The sequence below is a fragment of the Alternaria novae-zelandiae genome, assembly GCF_023758075.1.
Source record: "Alternaria novae-zelandiae strain BMP 2774 chromosome Unknown scaffold_6, whole genome shotgun sequence".
Classification (NCBI taxonomy): Eukaryota; Fungi; Ascomycota; class Dothideomycetes; order Pleosporales; family Pleosporaceae; genus Alternaria; species Alternaria novae-zelandiae.
The window spans coordinates 264,610-283,469 of NW_026056966.1; the positions used below are offsets into that span (position 1 = coordinate 264,610).

At 51.9% G+C, this 18,860-nt stretch overlaps 4 protein-coding genes across 4 annotated transcripts; 2 read left to right on the forward strand and 2 right to left on the reverse strand.

Annotated features, from left to right (window-relative positions):
• Positions 1-1,259: 1,259 nt before the first annotated feature.
• Positions 1,260-2,103, forward strand: J4E88_003630 (uncharacterized protein; the record flags this gene model as incomplete). Its single annotated transcript, XM_049397279.1, has 2 exons — positions 1,260-1,416; positions 1,475-2,103. The coding sequence occupies 2 exons, from the start codon at positions 1,260-1,262 to the stop codon at positions 2,101-2,103; spliced, it is 786 nt and encodes a 261-aa protein (XP_049256667.1).
• A 3,674-nt stretch (positions 2,104-5,777) lies between these two features.
• Positions 5,778-7,481, reverse strand: J4E88_003631 (uncharacterized protein; the record flags this gene model as incomplete). The annotated part of the gene is made up of 2 exons (XM_049397280.1): positions 5,778-7,455; positions 7,477-7,481. The coding sequence occupies 2 exons, from the start codon at positions 7,479-7,481 to the stop codon at positions 5,778-5,780; spliced, it is 1,683 nt and encodes a 560-aa protein (XP_049256668.1).
• A 1,221-nt stretch (positions 7,482-8,702) lies between these two features.
• J4E88_003632 (uncharacterized protein) lies at positions 8,703-10,572 on the forward strand (the record flags this gene model as incomplete). Its single annotated transcript, XM_049397281.1, has 2 exons — positions 8,703-9,139; positions 9,189-10,572. The coding sequence occupies 2 exons, from the start codon at positions 8,703-8,705 to the stop codon at positions 10,570-10,572; spliced, it is 1,821 nt and encodes a 606-aa protein (XP_049256669.1).
• Positions 10,573-16,989: 6,417 nt separating this feature from the next.
• On the reverse strand, positions 16,990-18,603 carry J4E88_003633 (uncharacterized protein; the record flags this gene model as incomplete). The annotated part of the gene is made up of 3 exons (XM_049397282.1): positions 16,990-17,158; positions 17,209-17,657; positions 17,746-18,603. The coding sequence occupies 3 exons, from the start codon at positions 18,601-18,603 to the stop codon at positions 16,990-16,992; spliced, it is 1,476 nt and encodes a 491-aa protein (XP_049256670.1).
• Positions 18,604-18,860: the final 257 nt, after the last annotated feature.

The following is an 18,860-nucleotide window of genomic DNA, read 5'->3' on the forward strand; positions in this document are numbered from 1 at the left end:
TTTGAGTTCGGAAGTCGCGACCTCGGGAGTGGTTCGTCTGCCTCGTGTTACCACAGCATCATGGGAATAACGCCACATCCAATACTGTAATTTTATCGTAAGTTGTTATGAACAATGCACAGCTCGCCCCTTTCCTTCGAAAAGGCGGCGTGAGATTCCTTGTCTCGCGACTGCTTACGCAGCACCTTAGCTCCTACCACTATTGGCTAGTAGCTTACAATGTTGACACGCCACAGGTACAGTACCATCTCAGCTCAACATTCGAGCGTGCTAGCTAGCGAAGTACCTGGTAATCCTCTCGTCATCGCACGCCTGAGATCGCATGCGCTGCTGGACCGAGGTTTGTTTGCGTTTGTCGGCAGAAAGTTGTGGCGGTGACGCGTCAAATGCGCCAACGAGACGTTACAAAGCTGTGAGAACCGTCTGGAAAGATAGAATAAAGGATTTTTTCTCCAGAGCGAGGGCCGAAGCGCGCGTCCGAGTTATAACCGCCTCTCGTTTAGGTGCGCGGATGGGAGACACCGCACCGTACCACCAACACTGCTCGGCACACTGGCGTCCAACTTCCGTTGGAAAAGCTCAGCTAAAAAAGAAGCTTCTAAGATGATTCAGCCTCTTCGGAGAGTGATGGTGCAGGCGGTGGAGATAAGGTGGATGTCTCTACCGCCTGCTCCGCCTGCTCTCGTGCATCTTAGCATCCACCTATATACGTCAGATCGGATCGTGGTTCCGCGATGATTCAGCTCTTTGTCAAACGCAAATTCCCATGGCTATCCTGTCCGTTCAGTATGCCCAATGCGGAAACAAGTAATCTTGGGATTGAGTGATTAAGCGGCTCTCGATCCGCATTTGTCGCACAGCATTACCGGCAGCTGTGATTAAGTCCTCGAAATGAATACCCTTTGGATTTGGCATCTCGGATGACCATATCCTAATGCCGTGCGGCGAAGTTAAGACCATGGTTGACGGCAGCATAGTGGTGAAGTGCGTTACTTGCCTCCGCTGCCCATTGGGGCTGTTGCTATTCTTGTTGTGTTTAATCAGCAGTGCCCAGGAAAAGCACGGCAGCGGAAGCCGTCGCCTGGCTCTACCTAGTCAACGTCGATGTAGGGTCTAGGCTAAGCTCTCTTTACGGCTTGGATGTAACCCTGCCGTCTTGCAATTAGGAACTGATCAGCGGCTCAAAAGCAAGCCTTCGCCAACGCTTTCGGGCAATATTGATCCCATCGTTTTGGTTACCGAACACACTAGCTGGCGCCATGAACTCTCCTCCTACCACTTCATCGTCACAACTTCTTTCTACACCTGATGCGCGACCAAAGCGAGCGGCAGTTAGTGAGGAGCCCGGGAAGAAGCCTAAGAAGCCGAACAGCGAGATACGAAAGCAACAGAACAGGATAGCTTCACGTAACTATCGTACGTCAACCCGCAGGTCGTCGCTCATGGTGACCATAACTAATGATACCCGATATAGGAGAGAAGCGTAAACGAAAGCTCCAATACCTCCAGCAGTTGATCAGGGACGACTCAGAGGGCCGTCAGGAGTCAGAACCTTCGCCTGAGCAGCACGAAGTGTACCCGCGCTCTCTGTCCGCAGACTACGACATTACAGGCGCGAGTTCATCACCATACCAGATGCCGTCAAGCCGTGTCTTCGGCGCAAGCAGCGCAGTTGCAAACGAAGCCATCCTGGCAGCTACCGTCGCATCCCTTGATCCTCATCACCTCGCAGTCGACCAGGCGTATCCTTCTTACCCACCTCATTGGAATACGCACATCTACTCTCCGTCTCCACCAGCAAGCATACCTTGGAACATGCCGCCAGCATGGATGTCGAGTTTAGACTACTCTGCACAGGCAGCTACGACCACTCGCCCCTCTATGTACCGATACCACACCCATCCATCACAGCCATCGTTTCAGCACCCGCATACGCCATCACCGTCAAACTTCCAACGCGATTTCCTGCCGAACACAGATGTCTATGGCTATGGCGCAAACTACGCATCACACAGCCAGGCGCCTGGCAACCCCAACGTGAGTCTGCCTACCTCGTACTCGTACTCGCCGTATCACCAGGGCCGGCGGACTGCTCCACATTGAGGTTCGAGATCCTCTTTCCCCGTCTTTGGCCGTATGGCTTGGGTGGAGACAGCAAGTAAGCTGACGTGACCAACAACTAGCAGTACGCGCTTGGGTGCGATCCTTCGGACTTTGGACGGCTAGTTTACATCTGAACTTCTACAACGCATCAGTCTTAGCCCGCGGCCTCTCGCTCAGTGCGAGCAATGCAGACAAAACCGCCCCAAAACGTCTTCCTCCGTCGCAGTCAAGGCGAAGCCTCTTTTCCGGTCAAAGATTACGCGCGTCATCACTGGACCGGCAAACTACCACGCACGGAGAATAGCCACGACGATACAATCGACTTTCAGTTGTCTCCACAGTTCGCATCGAACAAAGTATCTTACCCCATCAGGCTATTGTTCACGCGCGGAAGCCGCGAAACAGCTTACGCCAAGACTACTGCCACGCTGGTAGCACCACATCACGATATCTGAGACACATGGCCACGCGGTCTTGCGTTACTTGCTGGTATAGGTGTGAGATGGATGGAGTGGATGAGATGGAGGGGTATCTTGACTGTACTGAAACATGTTGGGGCAAGTTGGAATGAACCTTGGGAGGTGACGACGATGTGGACGGCCTTCGTTGAAAGGGGAACTGAGATTGGATTGGGAAGATGATTTTAATCTAGAGGCGCGCAATGCTGCGGCTGAGAGGGCTACCGAGCATCTTAGGTATGCGGGAGGCACGTGGTATGGTACATGCCCAGGTGTTTAGGGTGGCCTCGCGTGACGTCAGCTGACCGGCCACGCTTTCGATCGGTACTTGCCTAGGTAGAGCAGGGCATTGGCTTTATACAAAGAAGAGAGCAAATCGCTTGTACAAATTGTATACTAAAGTGTAGCTGTGTGGCCAAAGATCGAAAATGTTGAAGCTAACTTAGGTACCTAGATACTTATGAGGGCTGGAAGCTCGGCTCGCCAATCGCATGCTCTATCCCATTCTGACCTACCTAATCGCGAGCAGCGACGGTCTTCACACAATTTTACCTTTCTACTGCATCGTAACCATCAAAACCCGATGTAGTCAGAAACCGAAGTTATATCTGGCTTGGGCTAGCCATTCGGTACATTCCTTTCCAGCTGTGGTAGGAAATCTTTCCAAGGTTCGGCTAACCCTGCATGTCAGCCTGCAGGGGGTACAATTCGCTGCGTCGCAAGGTCGTGTAACAAGCTTCATCAGCTGAACCAGTTCAGCTTGCTTTCATGTATTTGCGTATAATAGAACTCAATCACAACACTACAATGTAAGACTGTCTAAAGAACCAAGCAATCGCAGAACTCGGTTTTCACTCCCATCAAATCACTCTCTGCTCATGTCTTCCCTGGAAGAAATTATAGATGCGAAGATACGTGAACTAGAGGAGTTTTCGGATGCGGGGTCGCCTTTCTCAGACGCCATCTCAGACGCAATCTCAGATGCGGGGTCGTTCTCATCAGACGAAATCTTAGATGCAGAGGCGTCTTCACGAAGCCGCTCAGAGCTCTTGTGAGGTGCTACAAATGCTTTGAAGATATGTGCTGATCTCCTCTAGGTCTCTGGCCAGGAGGCTGCATCCAGGGAAGAGAGACCTCTTTCGCATCCCTTCCATATTTAATGGGCGGATTCAGTCATCGTGTCAGGGAAGAGAGAAACATTTATCAACAAACAATCGAGAGATCTTGCTCGGGCTTCCAGTGAAGACTACGCGCTTTACGCAATCAGCTGCAAAGAATGTCACCTCCACCAGTATGAGGAGCTATTCGGCCGCCAGATTACAGTCGCCAGGTTGAGTAGAGATTGCCGTTTTTGCGAAATTCTGCGCAAATGTCATCATAATTTTGGGAAGCACCACAAGTCTTTGAGCGTGTACTTCCATGGATCTAGAGCAAATCTGCAGATATGCCTTGGAGGGGGACTCTACGGGGCCGGGTGTAGCAGTGTTCACGTCCAGTTGTACTCACTAGGTCCGTCCCTGATTTCGTTTCAAACGACCGGCTAATCTCAGCAACAGATCCACGTATGCATCAGACACCCTTTCGATATGCAACAGATGTATGCAAAGATCCGGGATCAGAAGCCTCCATTGGTCTCATGAAGAAGTTGTTGAGCCACTGCTACAACAATCACACACATGAGGTGTCAGAAAATTACTGTAAGCCTACGCGCTTGATAAAGCTAGGAAAGAATCAGCACGCCATTGCACAACTGTATTCTACAACGATCTCAGTAAAATACGCCGCACTTTCCTACCGTTGGGGAGCAGGCAAGCAGTCTGAAACGACAAAAAACAACGTGGACGAACGCTCCAAAAAGCTGGTAACGTTAGATTTTCCGAAGACACTCCGAGATGCCATACACGTCACCAGAGGACTCGGTTTGGAGTATATTTGGATCGATCGGATTTGCATTGTCCAGGATGACGCGGACGAATGGGCGAAGGAGGCGTCGCTCATGGCAGACATCTACGCAAACGCCTATGTCGTTCTATCAGCCACAGCCACCGAGGATTGTAATGCCGGGTTTTTGCAGAAACGAGTGGAGCCTCTACGCATACAATATATGCAACACGGTCAAAATGACTTGGAAGTGCGCGCAAGACTAGTCGAAAGCCATTATTGTGATCGAATGGAACAAAAGCACACGTACACGCTGTTCCACCGAGGCTGGTGCATGCAGGAAAGATTTTTGGCCCGTCGAATCATCCACTTTCTGCCACATGAGGTTCTCTTCGAATGCGAGCGCGATAGAGATTGCGAGTGTGGTGCCGCCAGTCGAGAAGCTCAGACGATGCCTAGTTACCAAGGTTACAAGTTCTTTACACGGCTGCGTGGAGCCCTATGGAAACCAGCATCTTTCGCATGGCAATGGTTGGAAATAATAAGAGATTACAGCAAGATGTGTCTTACATATGGAGGCGATTCCCTCCCTGCATTGTCCGGACTGGCTGCCTATATGGAACACTTGAACCCAGGCAAATACATCGCAGGATTATGGCAGCACGATATTGTATTTCAGCTTGGGTGGCGTGTTGATCCGAGGTCCAGCATTCGACGTTGGAAGTATCCTCAGGATGTTGATACTGTAGGCCCGACATTCTCTTGGAGCTCACACGTGCGTAACGTGGAGTTTGATTATCCTCCGATTCTGCCACGCGGTATATGCGCTTTGGAGAGCTTCCAAGTTCGTCTAGCCACACCTAATCCTTACGGCCAGATTCTGCATGCGTCTCTCCGTCTTAGTGGACGGGAAGTGCTTGGGGAATTCCTGTTCTCATGGCTCACGATGTACGGAGGGTGGAGGCTTGACGGGCGTGTGTTCCTCGACGTTGGGATCTACATCAACGACCGCCGTCAGAGAAAACTTCCAGACGATGTGGACTACGAAAGGTGGTGTGACGAGAGGACTTGGAGGTCTGTGCTCTGCTTCGGGCTGGTTGAACAGGAATCTACGATAGAAATGGATGTTGTTGATGCACTTCTACTGCAGTCAAGTAGCATTGGGGCGGGGGAATATGTTCGGATCGGAGTTGTTCAGGGATTATCCAAGGATTGGTTCGATGACAACGCGGTAGCAAGCACGATTACATTAGTCTAGCTAGACAACTGGCATCAAACTCGTCCAATAGGTGCAACGTGCAGAAATAGACGGGGAACCCACACAGCAACTCGATGCTAAGCTCCACCTCCTCCACCTCCTCCTCTCCCACTTCGTCTAGGTGGTCTTCTGCTCGTTCTCGGCCGGTGTGGTAGCTCCTCCCGTGGCGGTAGCGTCTCACCACTAGACCACCTGTTTTGCTCATCCCTCAGATCAATCCAGCGTTCATCCAAACCCTTAGCCACAGCCTTATCCCTGCGTTCTTTACCGGCCACTTTGTCCGTTACACCGTCCTGAACCAACAGCTGCATACCCAACCCCTCGTCGGTACCTTGTTCATACATGCCCAGATTCAATGCACCACCATCCGAATTGTACGAAGCGCGAACGTCGACTACACCAGCACTGTGGCGGACAAGGGAGTGGGAGAGCATGGTATCTGGGTAGATATCCGCGACGCCATGCAATGTAAGACTCTCGACAACGCCTTCGAGACCGGCATACAGTTTCTGTGAGGTAGATGAAGGGATCGAGAGACTGTAGACGGGTGAATCTCCTCGCAAGCGGGTGTAGTCGGTGCGATACGCCGTGCGTGACGGGGTGGTGCGGGGAGTCAGGTAGAGATTCCAGCCGCCACTCACTACTGGAGTCTGGCTCTTGAGCCCATCAACGACGGTGCTGGTGGCTGAGTCTCGCGACAATGTTTTGTTTGTTGGGTTGAACTTCTTTTCCGATAATAAGATGGAGTGGTACGAATGCGAGCCTGAAAGGCGCAAGTCAAACACCTTGATCATGCTGTGTAGAGCTACACCTGCTACGAAGCGTTCTCGCCCTTGTGCGGCAAGAGAGTATACTGCCGAATCGTTTGTTGGATCCCAGAAGATCTGTTCGAAGCCGCGCGGTGAGCGCATGTCATGCAGCCTAACGATGCCATCGTAGCCGCCAGATAGGAAAATGTGGCCTGCTTCCGATGCGCCCGGTGATGTGCTGGGAAATGGAAGTATAGAATAAACCGCCGTGTGATTTGAATGCGCCACGCTCTCGCTGGCTACATTGAAGCGACGCAAAGGCTGGGGTAAAAAGCCTTCGGGCCCAATGTGGTAGACCTCGATAGGTTCGGCGTGGGGACCCCATCCAACGGCGACTGCATCATCGGATATAAACTCGCATGACCATATTTTACGTTGTGGTTTTCCGTCTAATACGGTCTTTGCTGTGGAAGAGGGCTTGATTGCTTGATCCGAGAAGTTGTGACGATCGATGGGGTAAATCGCTAGCGATGTATCCGAAAGTGCGGTAGCTAGCAAGGGCGTGCTCGAAGACGATATCGAAAGATCAGCGATGGCTCGTTTTCTGGATTCGTCAAAGACATTAGAACGGTCAGTATTATAGTTTTGCACCCGCGTCTCTGCAAAATCAGGGCTGGCGCTGAGTAGCGATAGCTGGCCTGATGCAGTCCCAAAGACGATGTCTTCGGAGGCTAAGTCGCGTTGATGCGGACGGAGCAACTTCAAGTTGACGATGTCGTCGCGACCTTCAGAGCTGTCTGGGATCTTATACGTGAACCACGTGGTCAGGTGTTTGAAAGCGTCATACCTCCACGTCTGGTCAGGCGCCTGGTCGAGCCCCTCTTCGCGTTGTCTGATCTTCTCGATGTTCGCACCCGTCTCTTTCGTACGCATAACAATCTGCGTACCTGCAGACCACGCCAATACTTCTTTTCTTTCTCCCCACGATCCATACATCTCTTCATAGCTGTCAATGCTAGGTTGGTACCCCATTGTTTGACCCTGTGGACCCCTCCATCTTTCGGCTTGCCAGGTGTTCATGCTCATCGTCTTCTCTGATAGCTCCAGATACCTCGCGATTAAGCCTCTTCTATCCCAGTTACGACAAAGAGTTGTCACGCCGTGAACGGCATTGCAGGCATCCGCGTCCAGACCGCTCAGGCCAAAGCGGCCTCTGAGCAAAGCTTTCCATCCATCGAGCTTTGCGAACTCGCTCAGCCGGCGGCTTGCCAAAGAGAGGTAAAGTAAATCCCGCGGTCGTTCAAGATGGCTTGTTATCAACGAGAGGATCTCATTCGGCAGCGTGTCGATAGTCGCCATGCTGCAGTCGCGTCCCTTAGCTTTTGCTCAAGGCTACGACGACTAATAATGTAACGTTGATATTAAAAGTGTCAGTATTCAGTAGAACGATCGCAGGGTCGACATGGTGGCGTTTATAGGGCTCATGTTTGCTGGGCGGAAAAGTGAATGCCTAGGTGTCTCATCGGACGATGACGACAGAGTTCTCGCTTGGTGGCGTTTGCACTAGCCACATGTGAGCCGAAACGTCTGAGGAGTCATCGATCATGGCGACAACAAGGCCTTTTTGTGACTCTTCTTCGCATACTGCACGCCTGATCCGGACGATATCTGCTCAGCCCAAAGCGGTTGTGCAATCAGGAGACAATACCGTTTTGTACCTGACATTGAACTGCGCCGCTCGGCATCCACGCCCCAAATTAGCCGGCATCCTTCATCAGGGACCGCCACACTACCCGCTGGCCGCGATTCCCCTGGCATCAAAACGCGCTATCGCACCGTTGAGATCACGGCTGCGACTGATGGCTCGTTCTCGCGACGAGGCCGAGCCGTTGTTGTTGGAATCCCGCACTGTCAGCACGCCCTGTTGATCGCGGTGCAACTCTCGCCAGACAGCCCCATCGCGCCCCAAGCTCGCGGTATCTTCTCGGGTCCAGGGCCATCCCTATAAGCAGGCCGTCCATCCACCCCGCGGACCTGGCGCTGATGACTTCCTTGTTGTGTTCTGTCTTGTGACAATCATCCGCAAGTGCCAACCTTAATCCTGGTTGTTTCTGACTAAATGCGCGGGGTCTCGCGAGCGTTGCCGTCAGTCGCAACAATTCCTGACAGTCAGACACTTGTTCAGCAATCCGGCGCCGCCCAATCGATCCACGACATTTGTTTTGCTGCGACGCGACGCGACGCTATCGCGCCATGGCGGACGATGAGAAAAGGGTGTTCGCCTTAATTAGCGCCATCGGCACGATTCGCGATCAGCTGCGACAGAACATCGACGGCTTGCGACATATCCACAATCGTTGGAGAGATAGCGATGGCTCTTCCATCAACCTCATCGCGCAACTAACAGCATTGAAGTCTAGTCTCGGTAACATCCTGGACTGGCTCAATTATGCTATTAGCGACCTCCATCCACAACTGGTATCCGACTTGGACGTACTAGCGCATTCTTGTGGGCTGCTGGTACGCCATGTAGATGCCCTGAATGCGCGTCTGGACTACCGGGACCATGGTGCTGTCGATGTCGCTTCCAAACTAAAATACAGCGTCGCTAGTAGATCTATGGAGCGATTGCAGCAGGTTGCGCAACGACAGAATGACGCCGTGAACTTGTTACTTGCGGCATGCCAATGGTGAGCTGCTAACCCACCCCTACGCACAACTGATTCTAATGCCCCCCAGTACTGCACAAGCGCAACGAAAGATCCTGCTTCATAAGAGCCGCCAGATCAGGAAGGAAGATGCGGCAAATCTGAGGACCCTCACCCAATCCTCGAAATTAAACGGCGCTTGCATTACAAGCCTTGCGCAATTATCGCGATTCATCCAATGGCTCAGACTATTGTTCCACATGAAGATTGTGCGGAACGATTTCGATGGAACGATCACACCATCGGACGAAGAGTACGAGCATATGGCAGCAATCAACCGGTCCGAAGCAATAGATCGCGCTTTGGAGAGAGAAGCTACTAACCTTCGGCACGAGACTAAGCTGGTCCTTGTAGGCAATCCACAGGGTGGCAAAGAGCTGATAATGCATCAGCTGAAAGTGCAGTTCGCCGAAGGTTATGATAAGACGGAAGAACGATTGAAGTACCGCCCCGCAGTTTACCAAGTTGTAAGATCGCTCATATCGTCGATCACGAACTTACTCACAGAAACTGGCGTTACGCTCTCTGCCGAACTGACCCACGACTTCGCCATCTTGTTGCACGAGCTAGACGCCAGAGAGGACGGCATATCGTCTGACGCCGTCAAGGCAATCACCAGAATCTGGTCCTGTCCCGAATTCTCCAAACTATACGTCCGGAACTTCGAGATCGAATTCCCGCAGTACGCGCCATACTTCGTGCAAGAAGCACCACGCATAGCCGAGGAAGATTATGTCCCTAGCGAGGCCGACATCATTCGCCTAACCCGATCTGGTGGTGGCATCAACGAAACACGCTTCAACTGGGACGAGCTAGATATCCACCTCTTCAACATCAAAGGCTACGTCCCTCAACACTTCAAGGAGCGCTGGTACCATCAACTCGAAGACGCGACTGCCGTCATCTTCACTGTCGACGTATCCCTCTACAACAAGCCCAGCCCCGAACGGCCCTCCGAATCCATCCTAGTCCACGAATTCGAAGGCTTCGAACAATGGGTAAATCGTCCCGGTTTCGCCAAATCTACCATCATCCTCATCCTGAACAACTTTACCCGCTTCGTGAGCAAAATGGCTTATGCACCCCTGGAAAAGCTCTTCCCCGATTACGTCCGCAACGAATCCGATCCGGAATTGAGTGCACGCCAATACATTCTCCGGCGTTTCAAGAACATGAATCATCAGTGTCTCTCCATCTTTTCCTTCTGGGTCGATTTGGATTCAAGCGACAATCAGCACTTGTACGGTGCGCTTAAGAAGACGCTGAGCCAGGTTCAGGCGAGGAAGGCGCAGGAACAGGCTTGGTCTGAAGGGCTTTCGGCTACGACAGAGTCGGATAGGCCGTCTACGAATGGGCTGTCGGTTGCGCTGAGTCCGACAAGGAGTCGAAGTCGAAGTCGGGGGAAGAAGAAGTAGGAGAAGGATCGAGCGAGGGTTGTCAGATTGATGCAGTGTGGCTGGGTAAATGGACTGGTTGGATATGTCGTTGAGGAGGCGCGTTGGAATATATGGGACTAGGGTAATGGCTTGATATTTGCCGTTCGGAGTTGGCGTTTCTGGGTTCGAAGATACCATGGTACAGGTTGTTTACATATAGAGAGCTCCGTCTCATAATCATCACCGACATCTCCTTTGTATTTCAACGAGAGGTTGAATGGCAGATAGTTAGTCAATAATCCTGAACTGTTGTCCCCGAAGATAATACTGTTGAGTTGTGGTATGAAGGACGCCTGGTCTGATTTCGCGCTGGTCCTTGGCGTCTGGTGGTCTCCTTGGTGTAGAGTCTAAAGTTACTTGCGCTGCTCCCTATTAATACAGCAGCGTGGCAATGTAGCATCCCTCAGCCTCATGCGATCACCTAGTCACTGCTCCGTCTCCTTGTAGGTCTGCACGCTGCTGCTATATGTACTATTTGGGCAATTGCGGCTGTGCTTCGTTGATTGGCTGCTTCTCTCCTGTTTGGCACTAGTCAATATCCACTCTATTTCCGGAATGCGCATCTCCTTCCCCCTGCATCGTCACCTCCAACATCTGTCGTGCTCCCATCTACCATCGACTTTACTTGGATAGGCCTGCTCTATGATGTGGGTAAAGAGAATAAGGCGTCCAGTTCGGCGTTCATTCACGCCCATGCCCTACCACCAATGATCGAGATGATCTCGCAGCTTGTTACCGGTTTCCGATACGGTGTGGGGGCCAGCCTTGTGATGCGGCAGGGCTGTTAGGTGTTACTCTGTGGCTTCGGGCGGGACAGCGCGACACCGCTGATAGGGTCCGCTCCGCCTGACAAGGCTTGCTTGTGTTAGTAGGCTGCATATGAGAGGTCGCCGTCCCTCTGGTGGCTGCAGGCGGGCCACCGGTCAGCCATGTCGGAAGATTGGTGGCCGCCCCGCAACCTTCAAGTCGCCGACGTCTCAACTACTATGCGCTCGACTTCGAGTTCATAGTTCCCGTGTTCCCAAGCTCTTTCTCTTGAAACGTTCGTTCTTACGCTCCGTTCGACTTCCCATCAACATCAAGCATGGTGGTATCCAGCATAGCCATTGTTACCGACCTTGCGCAATGGAGCAGTTCAGGTCCATCCGGCGATCCTCCTCCTCTGACAACCAGATATGATCCTAGCCCGGGATGCGCGACCCAATGGGTACACAATCCTGTCAACACCACCAACATCCGAAGCGGAGACAATAACCTTGTCTGGCAATCCACAAACGGAAACCCGGGTGGTCGGACGGGTATCGCAAGCCTTCTATCAGCGAACTACTGGAAGTCTTGCCGCCCTTTCCTCCAGCCGATAGATCAGCCTTATTACAGCCCGGGGATATGTACAAGACAACAAACGATAGCTGGTATCGAGGAGCAGCGCTTTGGCAGCTCGCGAAGGTGGAGAGGATGGTGTTGCGACAGGTTGTTTGCCCACGGCTGAATCCGAACCTCTAAACCCGGGCTTACGTATCCACCAGGGGAATGTCCATGACAGTTCTTGGACAGGACTGCGAAGGCGAATTTTCGACTCCTAGGACTGCGCTCACAAATTTCACGACGACAATTATTGACCAGTGGGATAGGACTCAAATCGTCTCTGGCATTGACACAGCAACGAGGTTTTGTACAAGATCTGGGGGTTCCCAGACTTGCGCAGATCAGACGACGCTGCAGAGGCCGACTGTGTTGTCTTCTGGTATGGCTTTTGCTACTCCCTTCGGGGTGTATTGGGAGGAAAGAGATTTGTCGAACTTTCCTACCGATTATGCTTCGTCACTCGCATCCCTGGTTGACACTACATTTGGAGGCAACAATACGACTGCAGATTCATCTCCGGACTTAAAAGATGATGGCTTAAGTCCTGGCGCTATAACTGGCATAGCCGTCGGGATAGGCCTATTCGTTATTATCGGTGTCGTCAGCCTCTTGTTCTTGAGGCGAAGGAAAAAGCAGCAGAGAAAACGTCTTCAGCAGCCGAACGAGGCGGAGATGGATGGGAGCTCACAGGGGTTCATGCACCCTGCGGACACGAAATGGAGGGCTGAGGCGGATGGAAGGTCGGTGCCCGTCGAAGCTGGCACGGGAGGTGTGGTGCCGCGGTCGCCGGTGGAGCTGGATAGCACGCAGCGGGAGAGAGACCGCTGAGGATACGGAAAAGAGAAGGACACTATAACGAATTTGTCGCGCTAACGAAGATCGCAATCGAGCGATGGCCGTCGTTTTCTTGGCTCACTGTTGCTTGTGTGCCTGTCTTGCATGCGACAAGGCTGCAGGTACTCTGTCATAGTATTGAGTGTGTGTGGTACACATGCCGCTGTAGCCGCTGCGTGAAATGCACATATCGGCGCCGAAGGACTACGCCGCATTATGCGGCGTAGCAACTCTACCAATCAACCTCACAATTCGATGCCCGTCACCTCTCCACATCTGGATCAAAGCTCTGTGCCGCTGGCAGAGCTCTTTAAGATCCGTTCTTCCCTGCTATTAACGTCAACTTATTCTACCTTCGAGATACCGTCGATATGGCAACTGTTTCAACCATACCAAAGTCTGATTGGAGATACCAAACTGCTCCAACGAATTTGCCCCCACTATTGACCGTCTTTACGCCCCCAGGAGAATGTTCAACGCGCTGGATCTACGACGACACCAGTTCATCTGCAATCTACAGCGGAAGAGCTGTCTTCCAATACTATACCGATGCTGTTGCCGAATCCTATTACTATGAATGCAATCCGTATCGGCAGGAGCAGACGACGCCGCTGTATAGCCCAGGAGTTTGTGGGGATAGTCAACGACCCGCTGAGATAGATGAGATTCGCTTGGACTATGTCTATTGGTTAGCATACTGTTGTCCCAGGTACGTTACCTATGCTCTCAAAGGGTCTATAACTCTCACCCCGCGGGCACGCGCTTACATGAATGCAAATTAGCGATATGTCTTATCGTTTTGTGGAACGCGAAGGCTGGTTCTGCGAGAAAACCTTTTCGGGGACGACAACTGTACTTAGCCGATTCACCACCACTACAACCAACGACGTTGCGGTTGGGGGAACATCCGTCGTCACGCTGATCGACACCACTGTGCAGGTCTGCAGCTCTAGCCCATGCTCTACTATTACTTTCAACAGTAAGACGGTGTTGACAACCGGTACGGCTCGAGCGAAACCAACCGTCGTCTTCTGGCAGTCTAGCGACCTCGCCCTGTTCCCGAGGGACTATGCATCTTCTATTGCAGCGGTGATTGGTGTTTCATTCGACGGCTCCGCAGCGTCCTCTTCACTACCATCCATCACCTCGCAAGATGCAGACTCCGGACCATCGACTTCGTCTCCGCCCATCACATCACAAAATACGAACCCCGGCTCAAGTCCAGGTGCCAAAGCTGGTATTGGAGTTGGGGTGGGTATCTTCGTTGTACTAGGCGTCGTGTTCTTCTTATTCCTATGGCGAAGGCGGAAACAGCAACGACAACGGAAGCAAGATGCACAGCAAGCAGAGCAGGAGCCTTCGGGCGAGATCGGGGTATCGGAGATGGATGGTGATGCGAACGGATCGAAACGCTTCTTGAGTGGCCATTGGAGGGCTGAGACGGAAGCACCGTCGGCTCCAGTTGAGGCTGGGTCGACGAGTGTGCATATCATACCCGGACCACCTGTAGAACTAGACGCTACACATACGAGAGGAGGAGAATGATGGCTACGCAAACTCATGTGGAGTATTATATAGAAAGGAAATGTTTGTATGAGAAAGAGATGGAACCAAGACAGAACGTAGGCATTGGAAAGCCTCCACCTATGACCCGTCACTAGAGTATCCTTCGTCGAGCGCGTTCTCATCTTCGCTTGTGTCGTAAGTCTCTTCTTCCACCGTGGAGTGGCCATCGTCGTCGCCGCTTGCACCATCGCTTGCTACGTAACTTTCATCGTCGGAGCCACTTGCATAGCGCTGCCAATCACTTTCACTTTCACTTTCGTCAGAAACGTCTCGTTCAGAGTCTTCGATACGAATGCTCAATCGATCCAATTGTTGAGACAACGAACTGGGAGAGCAGGCCCGTCTTGGTACAGTAGTCTCCCTCGCTAAATGCGGAATGATCTTTGCACGAGGAGGCTTTCGTGACGTAGAGGGTATGTCAGGTATTCTCTCATTGGGTGGCTCGAGAGACTTCGCCCTTCTTCGTTGCTCGACCTGATGGCCGTCTGGGTCGAGCAATGTCAAGGGTTTCGGATGCAAGCGGACTTGAGTGATCCATCTGCATATATCAGGTTTCACCCGGTTGTGCACCCATTTGCGCATGTTCTCGATCACAGCACGTAGCGCAAAGACACCCCAAGTAAGCTCCAATGAAGTTGCCCAAATGCAGCGCATCTCGATGTTGTTGCTGGTCTGGCGCATGTTAGCTACTTATGACGCTTGTATGGTAAGGTCCATACTCACTGGGTGTCTGAAGGTAAGCCAAAACCGAACGCTTGGACCAACACATGTGAAAGAGAAGATGACCAGAGCATCCTTACTTGGCTCGTTCACTCTCTCAGCCAGTCTTTCCCTCATCATGAGTGCTTCAGCAGACGCGTTTGCAGCTTGGCAATAACAAAATTTTGACTTATCACGCTTCCATTTACTGGTTTTGACTTCGACAACAGCCCAAGGAAAGCATGTTAGGTCTGCAGCGCCAATCGGTTGTGGTTTTTTAGGGTCCCACTTGGCCAACGCAGATGTCGGTGACGAGATTAGGCTACATCCGGATGCCTTCCGGAGTTCGCTAAGGACAGGAAGCGTGAAGTTTTCGACTTTAGGGTCAAAACGGTGGAATTTTGACATCTTGTGTGAGGGATCGAAAATAGGGAATGAGTAGGTCACGTCCGGCTTCGGTCCAGTGCGCACTCGTATCACGCAATTATTCCTCGGGAAGCGTTCGTTCCAATGAACATCGGCATGCCTATCAAAGTTAGCCTGATTTGTGAGGCGCCACCGTATTGCTTACAGTTCCCATCGATCAAACAAAAAGCTAGAAGAAGTCAATGAAGAGACTTTGAAAGCATTACAAATGTGCATACCTGTGCTCGTCTGGAGTGCCATGTACCTCCATGTATGTTTTGAAGAAGCTCAATCCTAGGAACTCCGCCCATGCGGATTCCTTCTCGTTCCTCCCACGAAGATATATCGCCCGTTCCTTGACTTTCCGACAATTTTCCAGTACTTTTGTCGTCTCTGCTGCTAGGCTGTCTTCTTCGTCAAAGCTCTCCTCGCGAAGATATTGATTCCTGTTGGGTTTCAATCTCCAGAGTGATTGCGATGCGATAGCCCCATCTTGACCTGAACGTTGAAACGTCTCGAGCTCGGCGACAAACTTCTTTCTTGTTTTCCTTGGGACTTTTGTGCGCAAAAATCTCATCTCCCAATGTATGGGACGGAGCCACTTAGGCAAAGAGTTCCTCTTGTGGACATGCTCATAGAAGTAAATGCCCTCATCTTTTAATATATCCCGGGTCAAGTTGGGCTTTTTAGTGCCTTTGGAGGGAGACTGCATGTCTTGATGGCGTTTCGGGGTTAACTGTGTGCGCTGTACGGGAGTAGGTGGTAATGGGTAAAGCTTCACACCACGTTTGCGACAGACGACTGTAGTAAAGCAGAAAGTACGCTGGCTGAGTGTAGTTCTTTACGACTATGTTCTAACAGATCTTTTTATTTTGTATACTGGAAAGCATCAGGAGGCTGGGGCGCAGTACTTCGAGTATGCGAGGCTGAAACAGCTTTGGCGAAGCACCTGCCAGTTCAGCCTCCGCGCTCTCGCCCCCACGCTGCAGGAGTAACAGCACCGCTGTCGACTCGACCTCGTCTTCATTTCACCGATAGATAGCCCGTCTATCGCGTGCTGTTCAAGCTTTAACCGAGATGTTTGAAACATGGAGTAGTGTCAGGGTGAAGTAGAAGGATGGAAGATGAGGTTCCGCGGCGGGCTCTCCTCTCCTGCGGCCCGTGCGCAGGATCATAACGCTAACGTGTTATTGGGAGCTGCTCCGTCGATGCAACACCATTCAGCAACGTTTCCGGAAAGCAGCAACGAGAATAGTATACGAAGGATGCCTTGACACAGGTGATGGCATGGTTTGAGACGAGCGACGACGGATGCTACTTGGCGATGTTTCCGCATCCCACGCCCACGTGGCCATTATCGGATGATGTACTCACTAGAGCAACACATTTAGCGCAAGTGGTAGACAGGGTCGGAGATCAGTTTTCGATCTATCATGCGATAGTGTCACATCAACGTTAGTCAGAAGGGTGGCTATCGTCATTCCAGAAGGAGCGACATTTTGAATCGCATGTCTGCCTACGGCCTATTTACAGAGTGTAGCGGAAAAGAAGGCCAGGTCCATTGGCGACACCCTCCAAGCCCACAGCCTGGTCAGATTTGCGATTCAGCTTCTGCAGCCAGAAGCGTAGTATGAGCGATGCAGTTGCACAGCAAAGGAGCGCTACTGTCAAGACAATGCAGCCCATGCGGTAAAGGCTAAATCGTTGAGTTAGTGATTGTTCATCTGGGATATGGAGAAGACTTACGGTGCACTCCACGCGGGGTACAGGTAAGCAGTAGCGATGTTCGTCGCATTCGACACAGCCGTCGCTAGGGCAAGTGTAACAGCCCTCTTCGCCTTGGGTCGTGCGACTGTCGCCGAGACCCATGGCAAGATGAGCTGGAAAGCAGAGAAAGACCCCATAGCTTGTAGGAACATGGCGAAGTAGCGAGGTCCAGTCTGGTACGTTGACATGGAGATGATCTGGCCAACTGCAGAGATGACACATGCGGCAACGATGTGGAAGCAATGCTCGCCGGAGCGCCCAGAGTGCCACGAATTCGCGACTGAGAAGATGAAGGCCAGGAAGTATGGTGGTGCTGTGAGCAACAGTGTCTCGACGCGGGGAAAGCCGAGTGTCTGGACGATGGATGGGAAGAAATAGGTGAAGCTCATGGATACGACGGCGCATGTCTGGATGAAGACAAGAAGTGGCTAGAGGTGGCATTCGACGTTAGCAACACGTACTGGTTTACGGATTTCGATTCTTGGCACGCAATGATAAGATGAGAGAGATACGTACTACTTTCGGATCAGAGAAAGCCTGCTTCAGTCCAACGAAGACCGATTCATTCACTTCATCTGCCACGCCATCGTTCTCGCGGTCAAGTCGCCATTGCGCCATAGCGGTCTCTTCAGCCGATAGGAATGAGGTATTCGATGGGTAGTTGGGAAGAAGTGCGTATCCAGCGAAAGCCATAACGATCGTCAGAGCGCCCTCAAGTATGAAGATCCAGCGCCAACTCGGGTAGCCACCAAGACCTTCCATGCCGTCGACAATGCCAGCGGCAATCAATCCGCCAAAAGCCGAGGACAGCGTGTATCCAGAGTAGAAAGTGGCGATACGACTTGGTAGCTCTTTCCGCGTGTACCAGCATGAGAGAAAGAAGATACATCCAGGGAAGTACGGCGCTTCAGTTACACCGACTAGGAATCTCAGTGCGACTAGTCCCGCATGGTTTTGTACGAAACCTGTAGCACCAGAAACAATGCCCCAAATGATGACAACTGTTGGTAGATATAGCCTAGGCTTGAAGATGGAGAGGAGCATGTTCGACGGAATCATCATAGAGATGTAACCAGCCCACAGCACCATAACGGCAGTCTGATACTCCACATCGTCGATGCCCAGTGTGGCTTCCAGCCCTCCAAGACGTGCATTGGCAATGGCATTCCGATCAAGGACGTTGAGCAGGAAGAGGACGATCAAGATAGGTAAAGCTCTGAAGTCGATCTTCCGCACGAGCTTCTTCTCGAGAGCGGTGAGTTGCTCAGGTGTGTGGTTGCGCAGGATCTCGGGGACGGAGTTGCGAGACTCGTTCGTAGCTTCGATGTATTCACACGCTACGTCTTTCTCCAACGAGTGCTTTTCGACGTCCATGGTGATGGATTGGACAAGGCTTTGTGGTCGTGACGGTTGAGGGTGAAGCCAGACTGACGCTACCCCACGAACCTGGGGTAAACTGCATCTTATACTCTTACCCCGGATCCATATCGTCACGTCGTCGTCTTACCTGCTGGTGCTGGCTAGCTTAGTGTGGGATGAGATGCGGGGGTTCCCGCATCTAGCTATGTCTCCCGGCCGGGTAAGGTCGTCCATGCAAGTCGCACATGCATAGCAGGTGTCATGGCCAGCCA